Source organism: Alnus glutinosa, chromosome 7, assembly GCF_958979055.1.
Source record: "Alnus glutinosa chromosome 7, dhAlnGlut1.1, whole genome shotgun sequence".
NCBI classification, from domain to species: Eukaryota; Viridiplantae; Streptophyta; class Magnoliopsida; order Fagales; family Betulaceae; genus Alnus; species Alnus glutinosa.
Genome location: NC_084892.1, coordinates 2,384,372 through 2,401,702, shown reverse-complemented (window position 1 = coordinate 2,401,702; position 17,331 = coordinate 2,384,372). Strand labels below are relative to the sequence as shown.

Genomic DNA, 17,331 nt, shown 5'->3' with positions numbered 1-17,331 from the left:
ACTAAGCTTCGTTAGGCTCCACCTCCAAAATCAACTTCTAACATCACCAGCATCTACTTAACTCAGCTGTTCCCAGTTTTGTTCTTCAACCGAAAGAAACTAGAAGAGAAAATAGCACTTTTGCTCTCCGTGTCAAACTTTTGCACTCCGTGTCAACTTTCTGCTTCTTGTCTCTCCCACACGCCACCTTTCACTTCACTGTCTTCTTTCCTGTCAGCTCCACTTCTCTATGTCAAGTCACTACCCCACTTTTTGCTGCTTGTTCCTCCTACACATCCATATGTCTCCTTCTCTGTATTTTTCTCTATTATGATTTATTTACTACATGTCAATCTCCTTCTCTTTATTTTCCCATCACACATGTCACCCAAATTACAATTTCCTTTACTTTGTTTTGTCTACTGTGTATCAAAAACGCTAGAAGTTTATCAACTAAAAAAAAAAAGAAATGCCCTTTTTTCATCTCCATCTGCCACACGTTCCATACCTTCTCATCTTCTCTTTTGTACGTTTGTCATATCATGTCTTCCTTTTTAGTTTTCTTCACTATTCCGTTGCATTTTAGGTCATCACAATATATTCTATGTTTCACTTCTCTTTTGTTTCATTGTTTGTCTCTTTTGTGTGTTTTACCTAACCTTATGTTTCACTTTTTGTAAGGTGTGTTTCAGTTGTAAAAAAAAAAAAAAAAAAGAAAAAAAAAGAAAAAAAAAAAATAGGAAAATCTCTCTCTGGCCCATAATTGGCCCTCTTCTCTTTAACCAGTTGTTTGGCCCAATTTCTAGCTTGTGGCAAATGCTCAAAAGCCCAAGCCTATTTAAGCCCTTTGGCTCTTTTCTTTCTCTTGGCCCATTGATGGCCCAATCTCTTGCTTGTGGTAAACATTCAAAGGCCTAAGCCCATTTAAGCCCTTTGGCTCTTTTCTCTTGGTCCATTGATGGCCGAATCTCTTGCTTGTGGTAAATGTTCAAAGATCCAAGCCTATTTTAAGGCCATTTGGCTCTTTTTTCTTGGCCTATTGTTGGTCTAATCTCTTGCTTGAGGTAATGTTTAAGACCCAAGCCTACTTTAAGCCATTTGTTGGCTATTTTCTTGGCACATTGATGGCCCAATCTCTTGCTTGTGGTAAATGTTCAAAGACCCAAGCCCATTTCAGCCTCTTAAGCCCTTTGTTGGCTATTTTCTCTTGGCCCAATTTTATGCTTGAAGCAATGTTTAAGACCCAAGCCCATTTTATGTCATTTGTTGGCTCTTTTCTTGGCCTATAGTTGGCCCTGATTCTGGCTTTGATGTACAGTTTGAAAACCCGGGCCAATCCACTGAAGAAGAAAAAAAAATGATGATGATAAGCAAAAGACAAATTGAAGAAAGTTCCTCCCATTAGTTTACTGAGGGGATGTTAGAGAATAAATCTCTGCAGCAAGTCAAGCCTACTCCTCTATCTCTGCAACAAGCCATCCAGAGCTGCAAACCATATCTACAGCAAGTCATCCACAATAAAATCTCTGCACCACTGCACCACTCCAGAAGCACCATCTCTGCAACAAGTTATCAGCCATTCCCATACTGCAGCAACCTATTCCTAACCACTCCTATCTCAGAAGACCATACCCATTTGTGTTTCTCTTTTAGTTTATGTTTTTGTACTTTGGTCTTTAACCTTTGTTAAAGCCTATATAGTAATGTATTTGTAATCAGAACAAGTAATGAAATTAGCAACAATGTAGTCCTTAATTTTACCTTGTGTTTCTCTTCTTCTTCCCTCTTCTCTTTCTCTGTGTTCACTGTCTTCCCTTTATTGTTTATTTCTAACAAAAAAAAAAAAACCATATTATGAGATTAGTTCTAACAAAAGCCACTAGAATGGTTATCAATGGTACTGACTAATAACTTTACAAAGCAGAGGAAGTTAGATAAGCAAGGACAACAATCATTAGAAAGAAAGCAAAGAGGACAATAATTGCTCACGCTTCTAAAATATTGCAATGTTAAAATGAAGTTAACCAACTCATCTCAACCTCAATCCCAACCAAATCGGGGTTGGCTTCATCTATCGTTTTTCAACTAATAAGGCTCAACTAGCTTATACCCTTTTTGCCATTCTATCGTATCTAAGATTACACTCTCCATCACCTCTTAATTCATCCTATCCTTTTCACCACTTCCCTATGTTATTTCACCCTCTAGCCTCTTTCCACTCCAACTTAAGTTAGATCACTTTTTTTAAGTGTCACATTCATCAGTCTTCATCGGTCTTTGTTAATTATATTATTCAAACAACTCTCCTTTATTTTTTTTTAAAAAGAGGCCACCCCATCCCACCTTTGAAAAAATAATTAGTTCCTTATCTTTCCCAGCATTTACATTTATCGAAAATAGAAGTTGGTAACAAAATGTTGCAATGCACGTTACAAATTACCCCAAATTACACCCAAACTAAAAGCATGCAAGAACACGTTGTCATCAAATTACCTCCACATTCAAAAGCAACTAACTGATAGGGTCAGTACAAGTACATATACTTAGAATGAAAATAACAATGATACTACACATAAAACAACACCACCCACAAAGTTATAGCTGAATGTAGTTAGTGATCAGAGTCATTCCAATAATCGAGAAAGGACTCAATTAGATCAAAACTTCAACATTCAGTTAGATCACAGAGCAAACTATACCAGTTCTTTAAAATGGCACCAAGCACTAAGTGTACCTCTTAGCCATTGACCATACCATAAAGTAAATCCAAGAGCAGCAAAAGATTACATAACCGAATATCAATTACATCAAAAACAACTTATAGTTATAACAAATAACATAATAACATATAACATCTGAAAAGAAAAATAAATAAAAAAGCGAAAGGTTACTATCTTTCCACGTGCCATAATTCTAAACTAACTCTAAGTTGGAACTTGGCTTATTTATATATATAGTCGGGACATATATTCTAAAATAAAAAAGGCAAAAAAAGAAACGAAAATCAATTTGTAGTTAAGACATATCCAATCAGAACCTCAATTTCACATAGTAATTTCTCTTTATAGAATCCATTGGATCCAATCATAGTTTAGAACACGAAAAATCCATGACGGAAAGCAATTTTGTAAAAGGAGAACCCAGCTACGTAGTCGAGTTTCGGGAGGTCGACGTGGACGTCCTAGTGAAGATGCAAGAGAGGATCTCCAAGATCAACCCATCGTTGCTTGATGAGCCATTCGTCAGTAAAAACCCATGCATCTTCAGGCTTCCTCCAAGGTTCAAGGACATTAAAGCTTTGTCGTACGAGCCCCCGGTTGTCTCCATCAGGCCCTACTGTTGTGACAACGCTGACCTCAAGAAGATGGAGGAGCTCAAATGGCAATGCCTCTCCTACTCGGTCAACGATACTAACAAGAAACACTTAGGTATGTTCTTGGAAAGCTAGCATGCGTTCACTGTAAGAGAAAGCCAAAGCCAAAACTATTACCTCAAGACCACAAAAGAAAGGAAAAAGAAAAGAAAAACAAAGTTGTTAAAAAAAAAAAAACAAAACAAAAAACAAAGAACAAAACAAAAACAAAACTATTTACTTGAATGTTGTTGCTAGTGTTTATTGTAGGAGGACGGACAATAGGTTTTACCCAATTCTTAGCCTTCAAGAGTAGACTCATTGACTTCATAGGCTATAGACTCGTTGATTTAATGTTTTGATGCTTCTTAAAATTAAGGAGAGAGAGAGAGGTAGAAATCAGAGAAAATTTAATAACCGCAAAATTTGACCTTTTTATTCTTTTTCTATTCAACGTAATAGAGTTAATTAGGGATATTAAATGAACCATATATTTCACTTTAACTACATAGACCTGTTCAGTTTTACTTAAATGACTGGTTCAATGTTTAAAACTAAAAAAGGAAAAAAAAAAAAAGAAACGAAAATCAATTTGTAGTCAAGACATACCCAATCAGAACCTCAATTTCACATAGTAATTTCTCTTTATAGAATCCATTGGATCCAATCATAGTTTAGAACACAAAAATCCATGACGGAAAGCAATTCTGTAAAAGGAGAACCCAGCTACGTAGTCGAGATTCGGAAGGTCGATGTGGACGTCCTATCGAAGATGCAAGAGAGGATCTCTAAGATTAACCCATCGTTGCCTGATGAACCAGCCGTCGGTAAAAACCCATGCATCTTCAGGCTTCCTCCAAGGTTCAAGGACATTAAAGCTTTGTCGTACGAGCCCCAGGTTATCTCCATCGGACCCTATTGTCGCGACAACGCTAACCTCGAGAAGATGGAGGAGCTCAAGTGGCAGTGCCTCGCCTACTCGATCAACGGTACTAACAAGAAACACTTAGGTATGTTCTTGGAAAGCTAGCATGCGTTCACTAGAAGAGAAAGTCGAAGCCAAAACTATTACCTCAAGACCACAAAAGAAAGGAAAAAAGAAAAGAAAAGCAAAGTTGTTAAAAAAAAAAAACAAAAAACAAAGAACAAAACAAAAACAAAACTATTTACTTGAATGTTGTTGCTAGTGTTTATTGTAGGAGGACGGACAATAGGTTTTAACCAATTCTTAGCCTTCAAGAGTAGACTCATTGACTTCATAGGCTCTAGACTCATTGACTTAATGTTTTGATGCTTCTTAAAATTAAGAAGAGAAAGGTAGAAATCAGAGAAAATTTAATGACCGCAAAATTTGACGTTTTTATTCTTTTTCTATTCAACGTAATAGAGTTAATTAGAGATATTAAATGCACCATTTATTTCACTTGAAATACATGGACCGGTTCAGTTTTTACTTAAAGGCCCGAATTTTCACTTAAAGGAAGAGAGAGAGATGTAGAAATTAGTGAGAATTTAACGACAACAAAATTTGACTTTCTTTTCATTTTCTTTCTAATATATCAGAGTTAATTAGGCATATTAAATGTACCGTATATTGCATTTGAAATACATAGATCTGTTTAGTTTTATTTAAATGACCGGTTCAATGTTTAAAAAATATAGGTTCACGCCACGTGTCATAATTTTAAACCAACTATAAATTGGAACTCGGCTTATATATATATATAGGCATATTAAATGCACCGTATATTTCACTTGAAATACATGGATCTGTTCAGTTTTACTTAAATGATCGGTTCAATGTTTAAAAAATATAAGTTCATCCACGTGTCATAATTCTAAACCAACTCTAATTTGGAACTTATCTTTTTATATATATATATATATATATATATATAATATGAGATACGATACAAACAGGTCAATATATTGTCAACAAGAGGTCAACACACGACCGTTTGGACATTTAAGTTCGGCCTAATTGATATTCTGTTTGGACGTTTCCTTGTTTGAGCTTTGATTGGCCCCTTTTAGCCCAGCCCATTGTAGCCCATCATAAGTTCATAGCCACTGTGCATCGGATCCTATTCTTCAACCTTTGGAGCTTCAACAGAGTGAGAGAGAGATTCTAATTCTCTGAAAGCCGAGTTTCGTGCTGTGAATTAAAAGGAGCCATTACCCCCTTTTTTTTTTTACCCCAATTTTTTTTTTTTTTTTTTTTTTTTTTTTTTTTTTTTCAATTTTGCCCTCTCAAATTTCAAATGGTGGCTCCGCCAATCTGCCCTTAGCCACCCCATGACACAATCATTTATTTATTTTTTATTAAACAAAAAATACAAAACTATGTAAATGTGTTAGAATCCAGTTTTATGTTTTCTTTTTTTAAAAAATAAAAAATAATTAAAAGAAATAAAAAAAATCAATAATTATGTTTTTGAGTAGCAAAATATCATTTCCCATTTTTTCTAAGCACTGAATTTATTATATGAATCTTGTTGTTGAGAAGTTCACCTCTTAATTTTTTGTTTTTCTTGTAACGGTTTTCCCCATTTTGAATAGGAACAAAAAATACAATAAAATAGAGTAACATATGATAGTATCACTGCTTAAAATGTTGATAGATATTAAATTAATAAAAATAATAAATATTAATGTGATAAAATCTTTAATTATACAATTTAATAATAAAAAAAAAAAGAAAAAAAAAAGGGGGATTGGAAAACTGAGGAAGTTTAAAAGCGGGTAAATCTTGGTTTCGATGATCCTTTTGATATGCATTGAACTTGTGGTTCTTGTGTGTCTAGATACAACTTGGGTGATTGTTCGGTTCCAGTAAAAGATGTCAAGAATTGTCCAATGAAACTATAAATACATGCTTTGTAGTTTGAGCTCTGTACATCCAAAAGAGAGGAGAGATGTCAGACCCACGATCAGAACCCCCCACCGCCAAGCCCAGAGTGGTGTGCTGCATAGGCGACATCCACGGCTACATCAACAAGCTCCAAAGCCTCTGGTCCAACCTCGAGTCCCTCATCGACCCACAGGACTTCAAGACCGCGCTCATCATCTTCCTCGGAGACTACTGCGACCGCGGGCCGCACACCCGCCAGGTAATCGACTTCCTCCTTAGCCTGCCTTCCACGTACCCGGACCAGACCCACGTGTTCCTCTCCGGCAATCACGACCTCGCTTTCGCCGCGTTCGTCAGAGTCCTGCCTCGGCCTCTGGATGAGGGGTTCGAGTTCTCGGAGGCGTGGAAGGAGTACGAGGGGAACAAGGAGCGAGAAGGGTGGTTCGAGGGAAATGGGTACGAGGATATGCACTTGCAAGGGAGGAGGTGGGGTGGGACTATCAAGGTTAGGTTCAATGAGGCTAAGGGGACGGAGTACAAGGGCTCGATCTACGACGCTGGGCCTACTTTTGAGTCCTACGGTGTTCCTCATGGGTCTGCTGGTACTGGGCCTGATTTTGTTTCTTGAAAGACAAAAGTTGTTTGATTTTATTGGTTGTGGTATTTTGGTGTTTGATTTGTTTGATTCAGTGGGATGATGGGTAGTTCTGTTTTTGGGTAATTGTTGGTACTCGTGTTTGATTAGTAGTTTTCGTGTGTAATAATTACTGCTGTTGTTTCATTGTGCTAAATAACTGAACTTAATTGTGGGCAGATTTGGTTAAGGCAGTTCCTGATGAGCACAAGAAGTTTCTTGCTGATTTGGTTTGGGTGCACGAAGAGGTTAGGCTCGTTTTGGTTGCACTTCTCTTTCTTTTTTATACTATGAGAAGGAAATTATTAGTTTATAACCAGTTGGTTCACTTTCCTGTTCCTTCCATGTTCAAGAACAATGTTTGATAAGCCTATTTTGATTGTATTGGAGAAAATGATGAATTAGCGGGCCTTGGTGATGTGCATTTTTTTTTCCAGGACGATGTCTGTATGGAAACTGAGAATGGACTCATTCGTTGTAAGTTGATTGCTGTGCATGCTGGTTTAGAGAGAAACAAAAATGTCGAAGAGCAGCTGAATTTTTTGAGAGCCCGGGACACCCGAGTTCCCAAGGTAGAGGCTCTTAGCGGGAGGAAAAATGTACGGGATATCCCAAAGGTGATGGCTCACTATCTCTTATATCTCCTGTTTAGCTGTTTGAATTGTCTTTCTACCCCGGATTACAGCTAATCTGGGCAGCCAATTGAGAGAGGGCTCTGATAGAGCCCACGTGCCTTCCGGCTGTCCGAACACCTGCTCGAGCAGGTAGGACTATCGGAACCCTCTTTCATGTAAGGGCAGGCTGCAATTCGGTCGACAAATTGCTGCCAATACTGATCACTGACAAAGCTGGTACTTTATTATGGGATAGAGGTTATATTGCTCACAGTCATACTTGATTAGGAAATTGGTTTTGTGGCTTCATTGAGATATAGTCGTATCATTCTTATAATATGAAACATGACTGAAGTCTATATATTTTGTATTTGGTATCTCATAGGAATTGACTGAGAATCCTATGCGATGTATTAGGATTATGTAGCGGAAGGAAGAATGTATGTATGGGATATCCCAAAAGTGATGGCTCACTATCTCTTATATCTCATGTTCCCTCTAACAAAGTGGACTGGCATCCCTGCAATTAGTTGTTTGAGTTGTCTTTCTATCCCAGATTGAGAGAGGGCCCGATGGTACCCACGTGCCTTAACAGATTTTGGTAGTCCTAGCATCTGCTCGAACAGATAGGATCCATTGGAGCCCTCTTTCATGTAAGGGCAGGCTGAAATTCAGTTGACAAATTGCTGCCAATACTGATCACTGACAAAGCTGGTACTTTATTCTGGGATAGAGGTTCCTTTTCTCAGTCATATACTTGATTAGGAAATTGGTTTTGTGGCTTCATTAAGATATAATCATATCATTCTTATAATATGAAATGACACTGAAGTCTATATTTGGCATTTGGTATATCATAGGAACTAATTGAGAATCCCACCATTGTGGTAAGTGGTCACCATGCGAAGCTTCACGTCGAGGGCCTCAGGCTGATTATTGATGAAGGCGGCGGACTAGAGGAAAAACCAGTGGCAGCAATCGTGCTTCCGTCAATGAAGATCGTCCGTGATACCGATGTTTTGGCAAAATAGTTTTCAAGCTTTTGGTAAAAAATAGTCATAATGACGTGTCTATATTGTCCGTGATACCGACGTTTTGGCAAAAGATTTTTCCAACTTTTGGTAAATGGTCATAGAAGTGTCTGTTCTTTCGTTCTAAATTTTGTGAAGCATATGATCAAAGGATGAAGGTCAGTACTCCTCATTTGTTGATGGAAGATGATAATACTAGACTTGTCTAGTGCTATTTTTCTGCGATGCTTGTATCATGTAATTGGTGGACTATGTTGAATGCTGTATAAACAGCCATTGGAGATATGGATGATGCATGAACTTTCTGGCCAAGGACAAGTAAAAGGAACAATAAACTTTTCTCCGTAGCGCATTATGCTTATAACTGAGACTATATCTTATTATTTATACTGAATTGAAAAAATTCATTCTATTTCAATTTCGAAGAAAACTTTGTCCGATTAACCACATGATTCATTGCCAAGGTAAAAAAGAAGGGGGGGGGGGTGACGCGGGGCCGGGGGTGTAAAAAGTAGCTCCCAAGAAGAGTCAGAAGACTAGGAAAACTAGCTCTACTTTGACATACTCATACCAGATTGGATTAGGATCTCAAGCAATTTGCGGTTAATAATTATGAAAGAGTGCATATAAAATTTAGGACAAATGTTTAATAAATTCTTGAGTCAACGCGTGATTTGAAATCAGTTTCTCACTGTTTAAAAATCAAATTTTGCACCTTAAGCTAGTCGTGTTATTGAAATTAGTCATTTTTATGATTTTCCGTCTATTTTTTCAACTTCTGTTAATGTCATGTCATCTTTTTTGTCACGTAATCTTTATATATATATTATAAATTTAGGGGTTTCAAATATTTTTTTTTATTGTTAAAAAAAAAAAATTGAAAAAGGATTGGGGGGGGGGGGGGGGGGGGGGGGGGGGCTTGGGAGGGTGGTTGGCCTACGAGTTACCCCGAGAGGTGGCCCACGCCACCTTTGGGGTGGCTGCACGCCACGTGAGCCACCTCAGAACAAGGGGTTGCGACAAGCCACCCCCAGAGGTGGTGCTGGCCACCTCTAGGGTGTCTAGCGCGCCACCCTTGACCTATGGGGTGGCCGCGCGGCCACTTCCGGCCCATTGGGGAGGCGTCGAGCCACCCCCAAACCTATCTTCTTGGTGCGAGCCACCCCTAAATGGCTAAATCCCCCCTCCCCCTTTTATTTATATTTTTTTAAATAAAAAAGCCACCCCTAAATCCCTCCCCCCTCCCCCCTTTAATTTTTTTTAAAATAAAATAAAATGTGAAACCCTTAAATTTATAATATAATAAAAAAAAAATATTTTAAGATGATGTGGCGAAAAGACAGACATGGCACTAGCAAGAATTGGGAAAATTGACGAAAAAATCACGGAATAACTGATTTCAAATTCGCAACAACTTAAGGTGCAAAAATTAATTTTTAAACTGTGAATGACTGATTTCAAATCATGCGTTAGACTCAAAAATTTATCAAATATTTACCCTAAAATTTACCAACAAATAGATGGTTGGGCAAACCGGCAAACCAAAAACCTCAAGCGCAAAAACAATCAAATGCACTTACCTCAGAAAAGCTATTGCCTATTGCCTATTAGCCTTATGTTTGAGTCTGGGCCTGGTTTAGGGGATGTCATGCAGCCCATTGCTTGGCCTAATGGGTACGTAACGCTTCTTCTCTCTTTGACCCCAATAGGTTGTCTTGTGTCGGTTTTAGTTTCCTGATCCACAGGCCACAAGTCAAATAGTAATCACAAACTTACTTAATATATATATATATATATATATATATATATATATATATATATATACCTTTTCAAATTACCACTTAATTATTAATGTTCTTTAAATTATCAATTATGTCAATCTCCTTCCTGAGATCAGTCTTAGTGATTTATTTACGCATAGTTGCATCACCATTTTAACTATCTAATATCTTTATTCCATTTAAATAATATTTTTTTTAAAAATGAAAATTATATGTGATACATAGAACACAACAAAAAAAAAAAAATGAGAAATAAAATTTTAATAGTTTTTTTTTTATTTTTTTTATTGCTTTTGTGAGTGAACAATGTTTGTGAGTAGTGAGTAGTGTTCACCCATCAAATTTCTTTCACTGCAATGGTGAGGCTGTTGATGACTTATTTTGGACAGTTTCAACAAATTGACTTATAAAAAGTTATTTTAAAGAATCTATTAAGAATGTTCTAAACTACTAAAACAATGTCAATGTCCTTGCAAGGCCAACAAAAGATAAAAATGACCTTAAATTTTTTTAATAAGACAAAAATATTCTTATATATATATATATATATATATATATATATATATATATATATATATATATATATATATATATATATATATATATATATATATATATATATTTTTTTTTTTTTTTTTTTTAAAAAGCAAAATAGTAATTTACAAAACTAACCCATCAATATCGATTGCTTTATTGGAATATGAATATTTTGTTTAAGATACCTTTTGATTTTGACAGGGGATGGTATATTCGTTCGTGGTGTGATATTAACAAATGAGAGGGGAGCTAATTTCGCAGCCCACGTGCCTCGTTTCCGAGGACAAGTAAGCGTGAGATAAGCAATTTCCTTCTCAATTATTCAGGGGTAGTTCTCGACCTTTCCGGTCACGCTCGTGGTTTTCAGCAATTGGATGCTGGTGACTAATCTAATCGCTAGGATATGCAATACTTCTTTTGGCCAGGCCAGGATCCCCGTGAAATAAGGGATTGATTGAGATCCTATGTAATTTTTACTTTTTTTTGGACGAATTATTTAATTTTGTTTGGATGAATTTAATCCAAATGATGCATGGAGTTTGGAGTTTTTTTGGTTTATGAAACATTCAAAGTGGTTGGCTCTCGGCCACTCAAAAAAACTGTTTTTGACTTAAAAACAAAAATAAAAGAAAAAACTTTTTTTGGGTTCTTTTTGAAAAGTAATTTTCATTTTTAAGAATTAAAAAAGAAAAAGAAAAGATAAAGAGATTTACTATTTTGGAAAACCTCTTGTTGTATTCTTTTCAATTACAAATGATGGAGTAACCTCTTGTTGCTATTATTTTCAACAACAAATGATGGAATCCCCCCATTTCGTTATATAAAAATTGAAAATTGAAATGTTACATTATTTTGTTCACACATGTCAAAGTGATGGGAAGGGATGACATTTCATAGTATAAATTTTCGTGAAGATGATCATTATGAGTGTTGTGACAAATTGAATTGGGAAGTCCAATGGCAAAATAAAATGAAAAATGCTCCGCTTTTTAAATTTTTATTCTCAAAATAGTTTTTAAATGATGTGTCATTATCCCATAAAATGATGATACATTTTTCAAAATAGTAGATCTTATTCATGATTAACATATCATTTGGAAATGAACTTTGGTAAAAAAAAATTGATAAGTCTCAAAGAAAAGGAATTCATTAGCTTGTTATTTAGTTCAAATTGGTGAACCGACAGAACTCATAAAAATCATTCCAACAAGCTCTCCAAGAAATTTCATGGATCCTATAAGAATTTAGAAATCCCATACTTTGACAGGGAAATGTATTAAAGTTGATGATATGAAAATAAAATCAGTAATTAAATAAGCACTTGTAAAAAAGAAAAAAGAAAAAGAATTAATTTTAACTGCCATATCATTTTCATAAAAATTTATTAAGGGTTGGTTTGGGTTTACGATTTTAAAAATGCGATTTAAAACTAGTGATTTTAAAATGTGAGATTTGAAAATGTAATTTTTTAAAAACGCAACATTTAGTAAAATCGTAATTTGACCTTTAAAATTACAGATTAGCATTTAAAATTTTGTACCTTAAAAAAAATGCAATTTGAAAATGCATATTATCTACGAAATTACACGCTCCCGGGGAAATATAATTATTCTTGATCCATGCTGTAAGTATTGCATTTGGTAACATTAGATTGGTTAATTGGAAAATTAAAAGATGACGTCTAACACAAATTTTCACCGTAACCACGGTCCACGGATAAGCATCGATCGCAAAAAAGCGCCTTTTTTGAGTTTTTTTCTCACGCTTCCACTAAGTATCAACCGCATGTTCACAACCTTTAGTTTCTGATCTTCAACGACAAAGAGCCGACGTGGCGTGCCACGGGGAGAGCCAACCCCAGCAGGGAGCGATGGACGATGGAGAATTCGTCTTGGTAGGTCCCACTCACCTCCTCCCCCATGCAACTCTCAACTGCACACGTAAGCACCCGTTTCTCTGTTCACGCTTCCCTCGGCGCCTTCCACTCTAACACTCACTCGCATACACACACGGAGTCTCTCTCACACTCGGTGGAGAGTCTAGATCTGTGTCTCGGTATTCCAAAAGCTGTAGAAAATGATCTACACGATCTCAGGTATACGATTCCCTGCGGCTCCATCAACGTGCAAGTGGTCGCGATCGGGCTCCTATGGCAGTCGGAGCACAAATCGGTCACTCTTGCTGAAGAAGGACTCGTTTTCTCGTAATATAACCATCTCTATGATTCTATGAACCTTCTCAATTTTCTTTGGTTTCAATTTCTTTCTATTTGTTGCTTGTTTTTTTCTCGGAGCTTGGGAGTCTGTTTCATATGCTCAATGAGTATATGTTGAGGATGGTGTGCTACCAATTGTAGCTTTAACCATGCACACATTCTCACACATGGACATAGGTGTATATATTAGATTGAGGGGTTTCCGGTATATGAGAGCCCTGTTTTGTTTCGGCCTTCGCAATTGCTATCAGTGCTCGGATCATGTGAGTGTCCGAGAGGTCTAATTTCCAGTGCGGAGTTTGATTCGGAAAATAGAAGGAATAGAAGTAAAACGGACTTCCTGATTGCTCCAGAAGAAAGTTCAATTTTATGGATACTCAGAAGAAGATATATTCAAATCATCACAAATAACTTGCAGCAACTGTGTGGAGGCATTGCCTTTAAAATGAATCGCTTAGTCTTTAACAAGTATTTTATATTTATGTTCAGCTGATGACTGTATATTTGCAATCAGTTCCTGTTATCATTTATATAAAACTAATTTGATGACTGTTTACAGGGATGATCTTTGCTGGAATGTCTTCTTCCGATTCTGACTCCTCATCATTAGCCGTTGCTGCATCTAATAAAATCCTTGTTCCATATGTAGTTCTGTATATCTTCATTGAAGCAGACTTTCTTGTGTTTGTGGTTTTAATGTCTTATATATGCTGTAGAAATAAAATGATTGGTCTCAGAAATTTATTGAAGAGTAATGCACGCTAGATTGGGTTTTGGCAGAACTCAGTCCAGAATTATTAGATGATTATTACCGGGGACATTTTAAAACAAAATAATCAGCAGCATGTGGAGTTGTCGGACTTGAATATAATGGAGGAAAAATGCTACCACCTAGGCGTCATAAGTCTGGTGAAGAATCAGTCGAACATCTATGGCTTCATTACTCTGTTGCTCAAGACTTGTTGTCTTCCGCCATCTCTTTGTTTGGAGTTCAATTGGTGATGCCTTTGCATGTTATTGATGTGTGTGTGTGTGTGTGTTTTGTTCAAATTAAGGGCTTTTAGGAAGGCATAGTAATGGACCAATATGGAATGCTTCTCCTCTATGTATAATGTCTGGGAGAGGAAAAACAGGACCTTTAATAGTATTGAGGTTTCTACAATTCGGCATAAGTCTTTAATTTTTGAGATCATTGTCTGAGTGGATGCCTGCTTTTGATGCATCTAGCTTTCTTCTTTTTAGATTTTATAGACTTGCTGAGTTTTGCATGATTATTTTGGTGAATCATTTGTATAAATTCTGTATAATCATGGTCTCGTTTTTCTAATAAAACTTCAATACTTATCCAAAAAAAATAAAATTCAAGTGTGTTGATAACAGTTTGATTGAAAAAATAGGATCCTCCGAGCAAGGGTTTTGGCCTAGTTAGTTCTAACAATCAACAATGACATTTTTTGGAAATTTTCTTCTTGAACAACCATTAGTTGCTTGGAAATGAACACATAATGCACCGTGGCATGTGGGAACATAATCATCGAACTCAAGAAACTCCTATAAGACCTAGGAAAATTCTAAGAATTAATGGAAAAACTGAGGTAAAACTCTTGTTGGAGTACTCTTATTGAGAAAACTGATTACAATGAATAGTTGGTTAGCCAAGCCGGCCTTATTGTGCTTAAATAGAATGGATACAGCCCTAAAAGCAAAAATTACAAAACTAGCGTCTATTAAAAATAAACGCATCTAAACTTTTGTAAGCTCGCTCAGTCTCTCTGAGCTCCTCTTTCTCTCTTTTTAGGATTGAACTTCTAAAGACTCTTGTCTTTCTTTCTGATACCCCTTCCATCAACCCTTTTCTCCATCACCTTTCATTTTCCTGTCTTTCTTCATGGATCCATCTCAAGCAGCACTTCAAGCACTAATTGTAGAAACAGAAGCCCTTGGATGGGATTTTCCCAAACTAGATGTCATTGAAGAAGCTCCTCCTAACCAAGAAGCTTTTGCTCTTATATGCAAACTACTAGCCTTAAAACCCATAAACTCACAGCTGGTTCGAGCTACTCTAGTCGCAACTTGGAATTTTGCTGCTCCTCTAGCTATTGAAGTTCTTGCTCCCAACAAGTTTTTAATCAGAGTTCCCCTCCAAGACCACCTTGATCGCATCCTTCATCAAGGTCCTTGGAACATCAGAGGATCTTTACTTCTACTTCATCCTTGGTCTCCAGATTTCGCAATTGATGAAATTGTGCTGCATCTTTGTCCCTTCTGGATACAGGTGCATGGGCTACCTCGACAAAATGTGACAACTCGTAATACTATCATAATTGGGAAGGCTCTGGGATCACTCTTGGAGGCAGATGATCTAGATAATTCGGGTCTTATTTGCCGTCAACACCTCCGTTTCAGTGTTGAACTGAATACTTCTCTTCCATTGGTCCCTGGTTTCAATCTTCCTCGACCTAATAAAGAACCATTTTGGATTAGCTTCAGGCATGAAAGGCTTGGTGATTACTGTACGTTGTGTGGTCTCATTGGACACAAAAAACCCAGTTGTCCAAATCCTCCACAACCATATCCTCTTGCCAAATACAATATCCCTCTTCAAGCCTTTTCTTTCTCCAGTCTCAGGAATGTTTCATTTTCTTTACGGGAAGACTCTGATTCCGGTATCTCATTGGATGGTACAACTCATTCTCGATCTGAAGCTCACTCAAGCTCCTCTCATGGCATCGAGTCAACTCATCTCTAGCTGGTTCCTCGAGTCACTTTGTCCCAGATGTCAGTACACGTGGCATTACCCCCTTCAACTCAAGTACAATCCAACCTCTCTCTATCACTCAAGTGTCTGACCATCATCATGCATCTCTTGCGTCAACAATTCACAAACCAAGTGGTTCTTTTGCAGCCACGTCGCAAATAGTTAGTGGAAGTTCTCCAACTCAAGCGAGATATTCATCTCACGACAAAGGTAAATCCCCCCTAGTCCCCATGCAATCTCTTCCTTTCCCACAATCTTATCCTTCCATTAATGCTCCAGATTTTCCTACCTCTTGCATTTACGGAAATACCCACCCTTCTCTCATGGACTCAACCATTACTAATATACAAGGAATTACAAGCAACCCAACCCTTCTCCACCCAGCCCATTTCACTGATTTTCTGTCATCCTGGGCCCAACCTAAAATACACGGCCCAACCCAATTTACAAGGTCTCCACTCCAATCTCAACCCTCCTATGCACCCATCATTCTCCCTCCTGAAAACCGAACCCATCTCATTTCCCCTTCTTTCACAAGCCCACATCGACAACCCTTTAAAAAAACACCACGCTCCTCACCAAAACTTACCTGTTTCCATCCTTAATTCACCAATGCCACTAACCCATCCTCTCCTCCCCTTCCCTCTGTTACTTTCCCCACTCCCCCAACACCCTCTCTTCCTCCTTCTCCAGATATATGCCAACCCTCATCTGCAAAAAAAAGAGGTTGGTTTGATGCTGATGATATACACCACGCTCCTCACCAAAACTTACCTGTTTCCATCCTTAATTCACCAATGCCACTAACCCATCCTCTCCTCCCCTTCCCTCTGTTACTTTCCCCACTCCCCCAACACCCTCTCTTCCTCCTTCTCCAGATATATGCCAACCCTCATCTGCAAAAAAAAGAGGTTGGTTTGATGCTGATGATATACCCCTTGCCATTCTCAAGAAACACAAAGTTCCAAAGAACTCCTCTGAATCTATTTCGAATATGGAACTTGCTGCTCTATCCTTGACATCCTTGAAAGATTCTGCCCCTCCTTTGCGTCCAATGGGTTCCTTCTTAGCTAGCTCACTGCCAATACCTCTGAGAATCTTTGAATAGCCAACTAATAGGCCCTTGGTCCCAGTTCCTCAACTCTCTCTCCCGCAAGTCTCTTTCGATCAACCTGGGATCACTCACACCTCTCTTCCTCATGAGGCTGCAACTACCATGGCTGATATGGTATCTTCTGCAAGGATTTTTTCAAGGTTCTTTCAAGCTGCAAGGGGACAAAGACTCTTTAATCCAGCTGCGTACGATTCCGAAATGGAATCTCAATCTTTGGCCAACACTGAAGAAAAGGGGGCGGACCAGTCTGGTCCTCCTCCTCATCAATGAAGATATTAGCTTGGAATTGTAGAGGGTTAGCCCGTGCCTCTACAATTCGCAGCTTTAGGGAAAAGGTTAGAAAACACTCTCCTGATTTTTTGTTTCTCTCTGAAACTAAAATTCCTCCTCATGATGCTTGTATTATCCTGAATAGACTGGGTTTCTTTTTGATGGCTCATGCTCGTCCTGTTGGTATTAAATGAG

The 17,331-nt window shown here is 37.6% G+C and overlaps 2 protein-coding genes across 3 annotated transcripts; both read left to right on the top strand.

Moving 5' to 3' along the window:
- Positions 1 to 6,091: 6,091 nt before the first annotated feature.
- Positions 6,092 to 8,808, top strand: LOC133874007 (tyrosine-protein phosphatase RLPH2-like). 2 transcript variants are annotated; one of them, XR_009901193.1, is made up of 5 exons: positions 6,092 to 6,784; positions 6,997 to 7,064; positions 7,254 to 7,433; positions 7,816 to 8,144; positions 8,291 to 8,428. XR_009901193.1 is itself a non-coding variant. In XM_062311831.1 (4 exons), the coding sequence occupies exons 1-4, from the start codon at positions 6,247 to 6,249 to the stop codon at positions 8,459 to 8,461; spliced, it is 957 nt and encodes a 318-aa protein (XP_062167815.1). In that variant the 5' UTR covers positions 6,094 to 6,246; the 3' UTR covers positions 8,462 to 8,808. The 2 variants fall into 2 exon arrangements, 1 of the variants encoding a protein (XP_062167815.1); XM_062311831.1 differs by lacking the exon at positions 7,816 to 8,144 and having other exon boundaries at positions 6,094 to 6,784; positions 8,291 to 8,808.
- A 6,074-nt stretch (positions 8,809 to 14,882) lies between these two features.
- LOC133872627 (uncharacterized) lies at positions 14,883 to 15,743 on the top strand. The gene has a single exon (XM_062310203.1). It carries the CDS (start codon positions 14,883 to 14,885, stop codon positions 15,741 to 15,743), a length of 861 nt encoding a protein of 286 aa, XP_062166187.1.
- Positions 15,744 to 17,331: the final 1,588 nt, after the last annotated feature.

Coding starts and splice junctions, on each gene's coding strand:
- LOC133874007 (XM_062311831.1), top strand. CDS start 6,247: ATGTCAGACCCACGATCAGAACCCCCCACCGCCAAGCCCAGAGTGGTG. Junction 7,065..7,253: donor TGGTTTGGGTGCACGAAGAG/GTTAGGCTCGTT, acceptor TTTTTTTTCCAG/GACGATGTCTGTATGGAAAC. Junction 7,434..8,290: donor ATGTACGGGATATCCCAAAG/GTGATGGCTCAC, acceptor GGTATATCATAG/GAACTAATTGAGAATCCCAC.
- LOC133872627 (XM_062310203.1), top strand. CDS start 14,883: ATGGATCCATCTCAAGCAGCACTTCAAGCACTAATTGTAGAAACAGAA.